The sequence below is a fragment of the Vigna unguiculata genome, chromosome 6 (genome assembly GCF_037176805.1).
Source record: "Vigna unguiculata cultivar grain cowpea cultivar isolate G323 ecotype 2 chromosome 6, ASM3717680v1, whole genome shotgun sequence".
NCBI classification, from domain to species: Eukaryota; Viridiplantae; Streptophyta; class Magnoliopsida; order Fabales; family Fabaceae; genus Vigna; species Vigna unguiculata.
Window position 1 is genome coordinate 38,253,011 of NC_140797.1, and position 12,150 is coordinate 38,265,160.

General features: G+C 37.0%; 3 protein-coding genes across 4 annotated transcripts; 2 read left to right on the top strand and 1 right to left on the bottom strand.

Annotated features, from left to right (window-relative positions):
- The first annotated feature begins 33 nt into the window (after nucleotides 1-33).
- LOC114186750 (histone H2A.1-like) lies at nucleotides 34-2,879 on the top strand. Its single transcript, XM_085675181.1, has 6 exons — nucleotides 34-478; nucleotides 566-1,422; nucleotides 1,511-1,587; nucleotides 2,095-2,199; nucleotides 2,313-2,452; nucleotides 2,553-2,879. Exons 1-2 carry the CDS (start codon nucleotides 245-247, stop codon nucleotides 794-796), a joined length of 465 nt encoding a protein of 154 aa, XP_085531307.1. The 5' UTR covers nucleotides 34-244; the 3' UTR covers nucleotides 797-1,422; nucleotides 1,511-1,587; nucleotides 2,095-2,199; nucleotides 2,313-2,452; nucleotides 2,553-2,879.
- On the top strand, nucleotides 1,253-5,421 carry DEG14 (Trypsin family protein with PDZ domain-containing protein). Of its 2 annotated transcripts, XM_028074747.2 has the most exons (11): nucleotides 1,253-1,422; nucleotides 1,506-1,587; nucleotides 2,095-2,199; nucleotides 2,288-2,452; nucleotides 2,553-2,680; nucleotides 3,044-3,255; nucleotides 3,450-3,531; nucleotides 3,665-3,807; nucleotides 4,011-4,131; nucleotides 4,734-4,826; nucleotides 5,109-5,421. In XM_028074747.2, the coding sequence occupies exons 1-11, from the start codon at nucleotides 1,408-1,410 to the stop codon at nucleotides 5,223-5,225; spliced, it is 1,263 nt and encodes a 420-aa protein (XP_027930548.1). In that variant the 5' UTR covers nucleotides 1,253-1,407; the 3' UTR covers nucleotides 5,226-5,421. The 2 variants fall into 2 exon arrangements, with proteins under 2 accessions (XP_027930548.1, XP_085531306.1); XM_085675180.1 differs by having other exon boundaries at nucleotides 1,385-1,587.
- Nucleotides 5,422-6,012: 591 nt separating this feature from the next.
- On the bottom strand, nucleotides 6,013-11,360 carry LOC114186946 (PWWP domain-containing protein 1-like). Its single transcript, XM_028075029.2, has 2 exons — nucleotides 10,151-11,360; nucleotides 6,013-8,654 (listed from the first exon to the last, which is right to left on the bottom strand). Exons 1-2 carry the CDS (start codon nucleotides 11,067-11,069, stop codon nucleotides 6,301-6,303), a joined length of 3,273 nt encoding a protein of 1,090 aa, XP_027930830.2. The 5' UTR covers nucleotides 11,070-11,360; the 3' UTR covers nucleotides 6,013-6,300.
- Between the last annotated feature and the right edge of the window lie 790 nt (nucleotides 11,361-12,150).

The following is a 12,150-nucleotide window of genomic DNA, read 5'->3' on the forward strand; positions in this document are numbered from 1 at the left end:
TAAATTATAGATGGAAGCATTTTTAATCTCTTCTCCAATCTAATCGCTTAACCGTCACATGAATCAACCCTTTGATAGAATCAAAGTAGCCTTAAAATCTTCAGGGCAAGATCGGAGTGCGTAACATTTATAGTTTGCTTGCAGTTTATATTCAACGTCCCTCGTGTTTGGTTCAGTTATCAGAATCCGAAAACTTTGAAGAAAAGGAAATAGAGCCTTTTTCTTTTTCTCGTTTTCCCTCCAAATGAACAGTTTGGTTGGTAATTCAGAGCAGGTAACAATGGAGGAGGCCACTTCCAAAGGCGTCGCCGGAAGAAGAGGCGAGAGGAAGAAAGCCGTTTCCAAATCTATAAAAGCCGGTCTCCAATTTCCGGTGGGCCGTGTCACTAGATATTTGAAGAAAGGCCGTTACTCCCGTCGATTAGGCGCCGGCGCTCCGATCTACCTTGCCGCCGTCCTCGAGTACCTCGCCGCCGAGGTAAATACTCAACAATTTGTGTTTACCTCATTCTTGAAATCAATTAGTTCTTATTTACAACATTTCAATGGAAATTTTACAATGCAGGTGTTGGAATTGGCTGGGAATGCCGCACGTGATAACAAGAAAAATAGGATCATCCCTCGGCACGTGCTTTTGGCTGTGAGAAATGATGGTGAATTAGGAAAACTTCTTCAAGGTGTGACAATACCTAGCGGTGGAGTGTTGCCTAATATTAATCCAGTTTTGTTGGCGAAGAAAAATACGTCTACTCCTGAGGAAAAGCTCTCTACTCCTACATCGCCTATGAAAACATAGATTATTCATTTTGTAAATTTTTTTGGTAGATTTTCTTTTTATTTTATTTAGGCTGGATTTTTTATTTTGGTAATATTATATATATAGTTTTAGTTCAGGAGAAATTTGATGGCCATTTGCCTAACATATGGTCTTTTACTTTTTTAGTGTCACTTTCATGGTTGGATATGATAACGGTTTAAATGTAGTCCCTTATTGAATTAAATCATGCATGAAAGAAGCATTTTGTTACCTTAACTAGTTTTAAAACCCTTTTTTAAACCTAGTCTGTTTGTAACAGTTGATCGGAGTCCGTTAGATATAGTTTGGCTTATTTTTGTCTGTGAAAATTTATTTATGGTTACCCAATTAGTGGAATTGAAGTATAATTTGTAACGCTCTCTTTGAACACGGTAGTTATTGTTCTCCGTTATTTAAGCGTTTATGCGACATGGCTATTGTTGGGCCATAGCAGTTTGGGCCAAAGACGTTTGGGCCTTCCCTTGAGTTGGGGCCTCTAATTCATTGTTACCCGAGGTTTGACTTTGTCTTTTCTAATTTTGCTGAAAGGTCTTTTTACTTTGTGAATTTACCTTTGCGAGGGGTGTGGTGATAACGACGGTGCGCCTGTCATGAGTGGAATTCTGGTATTAGTGTTTCTTTGTTTGGTATTTTTCTGTTTGAATCGTGATGATTGAAGTTGAAATTTCTCATGAATTGTATGTGGCAGAGAAGATTTGGGCTCTTCAGAGCTGCGGCAGTTGCAGGTTTTGGTTCTGCTGTCCTGTGCTGCAGTGACTATGATCGTTTTAGTGAGTGCCTAACCTTTTATTATTCATATACGATCGTTCTACATTGAGGAGCAATAGTGAGGAGGAGAAGGTTTTGTTAAGTAATCTCTATGTGGTTCTGTGAAACAAGCAATACTTTAATTCTAATAGGGTTTAGGAGTGACATGTTTCTTTATACTTAATTTCACTTTATTTACGGTTTTCCAGTTCCTACTATTTCATAACTTTTTTCGAGGTTGTTACCTTCATGTGGGATAACAGCGCAGAATCTATTTAACAGATAGAAGTAGCTAAATAGGATTGCTTTAGTAATAAATTATTACAAGGTATGTATCAGCACCTTACCTTATGTTCTGCCAACATAATCTACGTAATCTCGGAGGTAGTACTTATGATTGTGAATAACATTTATGTTTAATCATTAGTGGAGTAGTGGGTTGCTTAGTGAATTGAAAGAAAATGTCATTTTATTATTTGGATGGGAGTAACATTGATGTTCTGCTAATGTGGCTTCAACATCAAATGCAGGAATTTCCGTTGCAGTTCGAGTTCCTAGGCCACTACCGGATTTCCTTTGGTTGACATGTCCAACGCTGTTTGATTCTCAATGTTTACTTTTTTCCCATAAATCTGGTTCGTTCTTTTTTTGTTTTTGAACTTGGTATATGCACAAATTTTTATGAGAGATGTCTGAATTACATATATAACTGAAAACATGTAGGAATTGATGCTCTTTATTCTTATAGAGACAGTCCCGTTCCTTCGTCTGATGTATCTGGGTCTGTTGATGATAAGTCCAAGCCAAATGATTATATTGGTCGAGATACTATTTCAAATGCAGCTGCAAAAGTTGCGCCTGCTGTTGTTAATATTTCAATTCATCAAGGTATCTGTCTTAATATCTTTCAAAACTTTGTCTTGATATCTTTCAAACTTGAACTTTTGATTTATGTCCTCTGAGTTGACTTTTGAATTTCACCACGCAGATTTCTTTGGTATTGCGAGCGGAAAGAGTATAGGATCGGGAACGATCATCAACAAGGATGGAACAATATTGACATGTGCTCATCTTGTGGTTGATTTTATGGGCACAAGAGGTTCCACCAAAGGGAAGGTTTGTCTACATGCCAGTTTCCATGATGCAAAATGAGATGTGATATCCTGTCGAAGTTGGATATTTTCAAACACATCTCAAATGTATTTAGAGGAAATATAGGCATTTTTAGGATGCAGTTGCTTGGCTTGATTGTTGGTTCTTGATATCCTTCATGAATATGTAAATATCTTATTAAAATACTTTTACCTTCAGATTATTTTAGTCTATTCATATGCAGCCTTTTTGTGTATATGTCATTATTTTTCTTTTCTTGTAAGTTTTAGTCTCCAGGGAGACATTAGACATGTATGTAAATAATCATGACTCTGGAGTCTTACCTACCTAATTAATGGGGATCTTAATATATCAACTATACTATAGATTGAAGTCACATTGCAAGATGGAAGAAAATTTGAGGGGAAAGTGGTGAATGTTGACCTGCATTCAGATATTGCTATTGTGAAGATTAATTCTGAAACTCCACTGCCGGAAGCTAAACTTGGTTCGTCAAGTAGGCTACGTCCTGGAGATTGGGTGATAGCCGTGGGCTGTCCACTTTCTCTCCAGAATACTGTCACCCACGGAATTGTAAGGTACGAAGAAAAAATTCAGATTCAGGTTATAGCAGTTGTCTCTCGCGATAACAGTTGTCTCTATTTGTACTAAGCTATTGAAAATTTGTTTTAGGTTTTGCCATTTTACATGATAGATAGATTTTGGAAGCTGTAACAGACTTCCCATTGTCTTTTGAACCAACGAAATTAATTTTTTATGATATTTTGTCTAGTTGTGTTGACCGCAAAAGTAGTGATTTGGGATTTAGTGGCATGCCGAGAGAGTATTTACAGACCGACTGTGCGATTAATGTTGTATGTCTTCCTCTTTTTCTCTCCTTGATTTACCCACCTACCTAACTAGAGTTGCATGTGGTGTAATGACTGAATATTAACATGAATATCTGATCAGTCTGATTGTTTGTTTTCATCTGCTTATGTGGTATAGGGAAGTTCTGGAGGCCCTCTTGTCAACATGGATGGAGAAATTATTGGGGTGAACATGATGAAATTGGCGGCTGCTGATGGGCTTGGTTTTTCTGTACCAATTGATTCGGTGTCTAAAATTATAGAGCATTTCAAGAGAAGTGGGTATGTTTTTGGTTTTATCTGACCATTTTGTTTTACTCTTCCGAGTAGAAGTTAAATTTTTTATTTTTTTCACCTTTTGAAAATTGATATTCCATAAACAAATATGGATTTGAATATATTTTTCTGTCAATCATAATTTTGTAGTTGAGTTTAGCTCTTGCATATTATAGATTAAATATTATGTTTTATTAACGTTTATTCAGGAGAGTAATACGGCCTTGGCTTGGGCTAAAGATGCTTGATCTCAATGAGATGATTATTGCGCAGCTTAAAAAGCAAGATGCTTCATTCCCTAATGTCACTAAGGGCATTCTTGTACCAATGGTATGTGGCTAATTGATCCTTTTTGTTTTAGGATATGTAGTTCTGTGGTCCTTTGGGTTCTTGTGTGTTTAGTCTTTTATAGGAATGGATGATGTTAAGTTAGGGGAATGCAATATGTTATCTTAGAACAAAGACACTTTTTTCATACACGTTTCTTCTCGTGTGAAGAGTATATTTAAACACACTTTCTGCAATGGAAAATGGGCTTGTGTGTGGACCTTTTATGGAAAACATAAAATAAGTTGGCCATGGTTTGCTTCACAAGGGTTTGATGAATGGGTGCGCGGAACTGGTAGGCATGGGGGCTGATGGTTCAACATGATAAACATAAAGTTTGTTGGCATTTTTTAGGAGAGTTCAGCTTTACTAAGAACTAATAGTGTTTTGTCATAGTTCATGAAGCCACAAGGTTATTACTTGTACCATGTTACATTTTTTTAGCATTGAGTCCCTATATTTAGTTTGTGGCTTCAAATTAAGGGATGGATGTTGAGAGAAAGGTTGGGTGGAATTTGTGTATTAGTGAAAGAAATTAAATATTACATCGTCAAATTAGAAATTTGAGACACTAAAATGACAGGACCTTCAATGTTTTTGGCTAGGTAACTCCTAGATCCCCTGGAGAGCGTGCTGGGTTCTGTCCTGGTGATGTTGTCATCGAGTTTGATGGGAAGCCTGTAGAAAGAGTAAAAGAGGTAATGATATTAAACTTGTTGACCAACATTTTTCATTAAACTTGACCAAAACTGGTTTATTGTATGATGAGTTTAATGAAAAATGTTGGTCAAGTTTAAACTTTAGTTTAAATGAATAAATTGGTATCAACTTTTAAAATGAGATAAATATAATGTTAGAGCCGTGTATTGCGGACGAGTAACTAGGGTCACTGGTGTGGGAACTCTTGAATATTAAAAAACCTATAAGTCGATTGCACTTGAATTTCATGTGACTCTTGAATTTGTTCTTGATTATGACAGGTGATTGAAATATTAGGGGACAAAGTTGGGGTACCCATAAAGGTTGTAGTAAAGAGAAAGGGTGATCAATTGGTGACTTTAAGTGTGATTCCTGAAGAAGCCAATCTCGATATTTAGAAGAATGTAACTACTTGGTGTTTCCATCCTTTTGATGTGATAATTCCGCACCCAACTGTACCCGTTAATTTTTTTTTTGTGATGTTGAATTTGAGGCCATTTTTGTGGATTGTTTCATTACAGTTCCTTGTTTCCATTCTTTTTTTTTACTGGTAGTACTTTATTTTATGTTTAATTGAGTTGTAGTTTACTTAAAGGGTGTCCTTTTTCGATTTTTTTTTTTTAATTTCGTCTTTTTCTTCTAAGATTTTAATGTCAAGCAATTTTTATCTTGATAGTTTGGTAGGGAGGTCACATTGCAATTTACACTTGACTAGTTTTAATATTATTTGCCAATGAAGCGATGTTAAAAAATTAGAAGAATTAGAAAAACTCTTCGCCCTTTAAGAAGCGAGTGAGAAACAGCGATTTGCCGTTTATACTGTATCTAAACATCAACAAATTTTAATTGTAATTTAAACGGTATCTAAACATCAATTCTGCAATATATGAAATGAGTGTTTATCATAAATTTTAAAAGTAAATGTTTTTTTTATTAACTCACTCTTTAAAATCAAGAAAAACAATTAAACCGTATATCTTCTGAGGAAGAAAATATTACATTCAGGTCCATCTCAAAACAAAAGATAGGATATTTGAATGTATAATTAATTTTTTCAACGACAACAAAATTAGGTGACAGTAGAAAATTTTCAAAGCTTAATATGTACAAGATCGAACTGAAGTGCCTCATGTTCGATCATATGTAAAAGTATATGTCACGACAGAAAAACAGAAGTCTAACCCATGCACAACAATATAATATTCTAATTTTTTTAAAAAATCACATCATACAATATACACTAATACATACGAACATTCACCGATCAACTGAGTACACCCCAATCCCAACCCTCAGAATGATATCGGAAAAGTTAAGAATTCGTAATACAGACATCTGCATTTACAATTTTCGGAGCCCAAAATCTACAAATAAGCCCAATCAGCTCAGTCGCCAAAACATGACCCCATTCCATAATTTTTCTTGTGTATGTGTGAATGATACGATAAGGGTGTAACTGAAGACTAAATTTGGTCAGAGCGGATGGTAAGGCACATAGCCCAATAAACCCGACAAGTTAGTGACAACATCACTGCACCTAGTCAAAAGGTGTATCATTTGCTGTGATATATCAACCGTGCTTGCAGTAGCTGATGCTGTGACGTTAATAAAATTCGGACTGATTCGGGGTGCCATTGCCAATTCAGAATTACGCAAATTATGTTGAGGGGGTTTCGAAAACTGTGTAGGAAGAGGAAGAATAGGCAACGGGGGTTGTAATGTCATCTTTTGAACATTCTTACTATTAAAATCCGTTGCAACAGCATCAGCAAAGCTAGCATTGTTGAACTTGTTTCTATTACCCACCATTATTTGGTCTCCCTTACTACTTTCTTCCCCACCTAACATGAATTTTACACGAGAGTTTCCTTTACTACTACTTCCATTACCCGTAATCACACCCGACTCATCACCTGTAGATTTCTTCAGGCACGACTTCAGCTGGATGGGCTGAGGAAGTGGTTGCATAGATGATGCTGATGCCAGGCGATGAACCACTGGGGGATCCTTCACCCGAGCTATGTCACTTCCACCATCATCTACCTTACCCTTTGCAGCTTCGGACACTTCCGGAGCAGGATCCCCAAATTCCCTAAGGAAACACCTTACACCCGCACTTCCAAATAAGGATTGATTTCCAAAAGAGTATTTATAGGCAGCTTGTGCATCAGCCTTGTGCAAGAAAACAACTCGACAAGTTGATGAGTTCCAAAATTGACGGAAACCCGATGGATCCATTGGGCCAAAGCGAGCAAACCTTGCTTTCAGCTCTGGAATAGACGGAAGAGTTGTTTCAGGAGGAAATTTGATCATCAACATTGTGGGCTCAACTGCCTTAGCTGGAGTGTTCACTTTCTTCATTGTGTCTGGTTTCACTACCTTGGATGGAGCCTGAGAAAAGGATTCCATGCCATCTTCTCGCCGGGCATCAGAAGTTTTCTGATTGGTCACTGCCTTTTCTGAAGCTAGTGCCTTTATATCTTTGATTTTCTTCAACCTCTTGGCAGCAATTTCCTCTTGCCGATCAGAGGGTGCCCTTTTCCGCCCTGCTTTTGTGGGCTCAGCAGGCCGAATGACATGTTTCACTGGTTTTACAATCGGTGAAGCTTTGACATACTCATCAGGACTGTCAGATGTCCTGAGACTTGTAGGAGATTTTGTGAGGCGGATTTCAGGAGTTTCAATCTCAGTTGGTGGAGATACAAACAAGCTTTTTCGGTAAACAAGAGACCTGAATCGCAGAAAGAACAGCTGAACAGCTCCAGGGATCTTTCTTTCAATGCCATGAAAAGGGTTCAAAGCAAGGGCCTGCAAATCACCCAAAAGTTGGGGCAAAGCTAAACTAGAATTTCCTATGGTATCCATGGGCATCGAATTATCGGCATTAACATCTACCTTCACTTGTTCTGCAGTTAAATCATCTTTAGAAGCCAAACCAACTGAGACAGCTTTTCCAGTTGATTTTACAGAAACTGATTTCCCAAATGTAGAATTTCTCTCTGGAAAGCCTAAGGTAGGATGTAAATTTAAATCTGTTTTCTTTTTCTTTTTCTTCTTTTCCTGTCCAACAGCAGAAGCTTCAGAATTCAACTCATCTGCAGGTCTCTTAAGACCTTTAATCTTCTTCACCACACTAATTTTGTGATGCTTTGCTTCAACTGGTGAACCATATACATTATTTTCGCTTTTAACTTGATGCATGTTATTTAATCCACCAGCATTGATCATGAGTCCCTGCTCTGTTTGGTTAAAATCTTCACGTTGTCTTGATAATTTTGCATTCCCATCATGTATAGCATCAACAACTTTGTTCTCCGGATCCGATGGTTGACACATGTCATCAACTGTGCTTGGTACTACCGACTCCCCAGACAAATCAGACCTAACCATGCTTTTACTTGAAGCATTATCCAGTTCAAAGCTCGGCGTTACTTCGTCAGATGATTCCTTTCCCTTGTTGAGAAGAGCCTTTGCATCTGAGAAAATGGAAAGGGATGTAAGACCACATTTATCTGCTTGAACCTGACCCATCAAATCTTCTTTGGCATCTGAAGTTGAAGCTGCAACATCATGACTGACAAATCCAGTGTCTTCTTTTTTTTCTAAATTATGAAGTGTCAAAGGAACAGCTAGACCCCTCTTCTGGAATAGATAACTATTTGCTGCATTAGATTTGTCCTCCGTGTAGACTGATTGGACAGAATTATTTGGATCATCTCTTCGCTTAAGAAGGTATTTATCTTTCTTCAAAGCCTCCTTAAATTCAACAGATTTGCTATTCTCACCACCCAAAGCCTCTGCAATCACCAGTGGACCACTCAAAGGAGCTGAAAAAAAATTGAAAACAGAGAGAAAAAGTAGCATTAATGTTTCAAGTGACTTTGAATAGCTCGAGACACAACAACAAACATCTTCAATCCACATAAACTAGCGTCCATATGAAAGTGAAGGGATAAAATACAAGAGATCACACTGTGAAATTAAACTAATGGTCAAATTAAAAGGATAATAATAAAAATCAGACAACCCAGTTATACTCAAGACATTATAGCAAGCTCCACCTTTCATGAAACTTTTTGCAAGGATACACAGAAAACTGAAATCACATCAACAAGGCTCTGTGAACACAAAAAGTTTGTATTACAGTAATTAAGAATAATTACAATAATAACTAAGGCTAACCCAACTAAGTGTGGGTCGATTACAAGGATAAACTATACCACTGGGCCCTATAATGAAAATTTCAATAAAACAATTTATGGTGTTCGTTAGAGGGTTTTCTATATTACCCAATAAACCTAGATTAACGATTTTAGATTCTCATATTTGTTTAAGTTAAAATAATAACGAAACATATCTAGCAATTTCTTTTAATGTTTCCCAACAAAACATGCAATTGGAGGGGGTGCAAATCCAAGATTACCAGGAAGGTGGGGAAGTTTAAGATTAATCAAAAATTATCTGAATTCATAAGAATGCCAAAGGCCTTTACAACATTCTGAAAAATCATGATTTGCAGGAAAAACACTTCTCAAGAATAAAACAATAGATTTTACATACCAAATGCTACAGTAGATTATGTTTAGGTTTCTCCATAAATTTATTATGGTCTTGCTACGGTTTTTAATCTAATTATCTTCCATTGGATTCTTTTCTTCCACTCCACTAGGGCCCCTAGTAGTCTACTCGGACACCAAATCCACCTTACTCTTAAGCAGGTTTCCGTCATAATCTTCTTAATAGGAGCTACTCTAACTTCTCCAAAATTCATTCATATTAACCTTGTCTTCGTCATGCACGCCCACTCATTCACCTCGGCATGCATCATAACCTAAACTAGTTGTGTTTCTAATGATGATATATCCATCAAGAACATTATTCAATCATGTTTTTAAACAGTAAGCTATGTAAACTTTTGTCAGAGACTCAAACACAAAAAAAAAAAAAAAAATTCAGCCACCAAGCACAAACATCAAAACGATTCAAACCTCTATTAGAGTGTTAACAAACGAGCTCCAGAACTACAATAGTAAAAGACTTAACCAAAACCAAAACACATTTTATGCAATAAAGAATATAGGAGACTCATATCTTCCCTTCTGAATCAAGTGCTTAAACATCAAAGAGTAGGTATTATTACGTACGAGGAGTGTATATTCCTAACGACACGACTACTTTATTCCAAAACCCAAAAACCTAGAAAGATTTGGTCATCAAATTCACAGTCAGCAGACACAAACAACGCATAGACAAAGTTACTGAAGAACAACATGTCGCCATTAACCAATAAAAGTGAAAGAAATAACTATAAATGTATATATACCTCTAGGAGTGTGCCTAACAATCCCAGGCTGATCGATTTTATTATTCGGAGAATGAGTGGTGCGCACGGGCTGTACACCAAAAGCCTGGGCATAAGTCTCATCAAACTGCTCAAACACCGCCTTCCGATAAGCCGAAAGGGTAGCCTTATTGTTAATGAATCCAATGCTTCCGCGGCCACCATCATGTGGAGATATCGCCAATTGTTTCACAAATGCGAGGGTCTCACTCGGTTTAAACCTATCCCTCGCCTTCCTAATCTGGCCCTCAGAATACAACCCTCCAGGCTCGTAATCTTCCACATCAACACAAAAATACCCTTCAACATTTATGGGTCTAAAATTATCAGCATTCCTACACCTACAAGATAACCCAAGCCCACGCCTCCTGCAGGCCTCATCAACCGCCTCCTCCACGGCCCTCAGAAACGTCCTCGAATTCGTCTGCTGCGATTTCTCAGCGAAATTGGCGTCGAACGGAATAAGCTCCACCGGTTCGAACCAGCCGTAGCTGCTATCGCCGAAGAACGCCACCAACACATGCCCCTCCCGCTTCAAGCGACGCACCGACGGGGACGCAAACGCTTCGTTGTATACGTGCCCAGGCCACCACGGATGAGACTTCACCTTCCCCCACACCATGTCACCAACCTCGAACCCAAGCCCTAGATCCCGCGACACGTGCCTCTCAGCTGCCACGTACTCGTCGAATTCCGATAACAGAGATCCGCTATCGGAACCGGGAAATCTATCGCCGTCATTTTCCTCCGTCAATCTATCGATGGTAGACGATGCGTTTCCGTCGGATGAAACCCTAACCCTAAACTCTTCCGTTGAAGAGTAGCCGAATTTCTGATCTCGCGAAACCCTAGGAGAATCCGCAACAACCGGCGCATTATCTTGAGAGTGCAATTCGGTCATTAGTGGCGTCGCTGCTGAAAGAGATGAGAAATTGAAGAAACGAAACCCTAGGAATGAACTCTGGCGAGGGTTAGAGGTTTCACTCGCAGACCACTGAGCTTTACCTTCCCAAAGAAAGTTAAGAAAAGAAAGAAATGAAAAGAGAAATTATGATATACTAAAATGACATTCAAAACCCTAATTATTACCAACACAAATTGTTCTTCATTTCATTTGTGACTATTTCTTGGATGAGTCTTTCATTTTTCTTATGAGCAACAATTTAAACTGAATTTATTACAGAGTAATGTTGCATTTGAAAAGTGTAACGAGTAAACGAAGATTCAATGAATAACTCCACAGTTTGTAGTTATTTCACCTGCAACTTAAACCATCTTCACTTAAACTGTTTGGTGAAAAGGGATAAAGCAAAAGAAAGTAAAAAAAAAAAAAATCTTAATATTAAGAAACAGAAAATCCATTTTAGATTATTCTCTTTTAAAATAAATTGCACAAAATAATATATTTTGTTGCTTTTCTTTTCTTTTCCTCTATTTTTCAATTTTAATCTCATCATTTTCATCGTCTCCAATGTGGACTATGATCATTAGAAATATTTTTCCATACTCATTCATTCACAAATAAATGAATTGTTTTGACTATTTAAACTTTAAAAAACAAAAATAAAATATCGTAAGATTTTTTTATTTAGATTAATAGTATTAGAAATATTTTTAATTTGAATAGGATTAAATTGAATAAATAAGTTTGATTATTGTATAAATATAATATTGATTTTTTTATTGTCATTTTTCAGCTTCAGGTGTTATAATATTTGGTTCTTGTAGTGAAAAAAGAAAACATTTTACCAAAAACTCCATTTTCACGTTAAATGTTTTTTTGCTAAATGTTTTTTTTTACTAAAATGTAGAGAGGTGGAGAATCTTTGGGTCAAACTACAATTACTAAGAAATGAACTTTAAGAAAGGTGTTTGAATACTAAATGAATATTTATTACAAGACTCTACAACATTAAAATTACTGAGAGAATAAATTATATTGGTAAAATAAAGTAAGTATGATGTGTTGATAGATAAATTTT

Coding starts and splice junctions, on each gene's coding strand:
- LOC114186750 (XM_085675181.1), top strand. CDS start 245: ATGAACAGTTTGGTTGGTAATTCAGAGCAGGTAACAATGGAGGAGGCC. Junction 479..565: donor TCGAGTACCTCGCCGCCGAG/GTAAATACTCAA, acceptor TTTACAATGCAG/GTGTTGGAATTGGCTGGGAA.
- LOC114186946 (XM_028075029.2), bottom strand. CDS start 11,069: ATGACCGAATTGCACTCTCAAGATAATGCGCCGGTTGTTGCGGATTCT. Junction 8,655..10,150: donor TGTTAGGCACACTCCTAGAG/GTATATATACAT, acceptor ATTTTTTTTCAG/CTCCTTTGAGTGGTCCACTG.
- DEG14 (XM_085675180.1), top strand. CDS start 1,488: ATGAATTGTATGTGGCAGAGAAGATTTGGGCTCTTCAGAGCTGCGGCA. Junction 1,588..2,094: donor CAGTGACTATGATCGTTTTA/GTGAGTGCCTAA, acceptor CATCAAATGCAG/GAATTTCCGTTGCAGTTCGA. Junction 4,827..5,108: donor CTGTAGAAAGAGTAAAAGAG/GTAATGATATTA, acceptor TGATTATGACAG/GTGATTGAAATATTAGGGGA.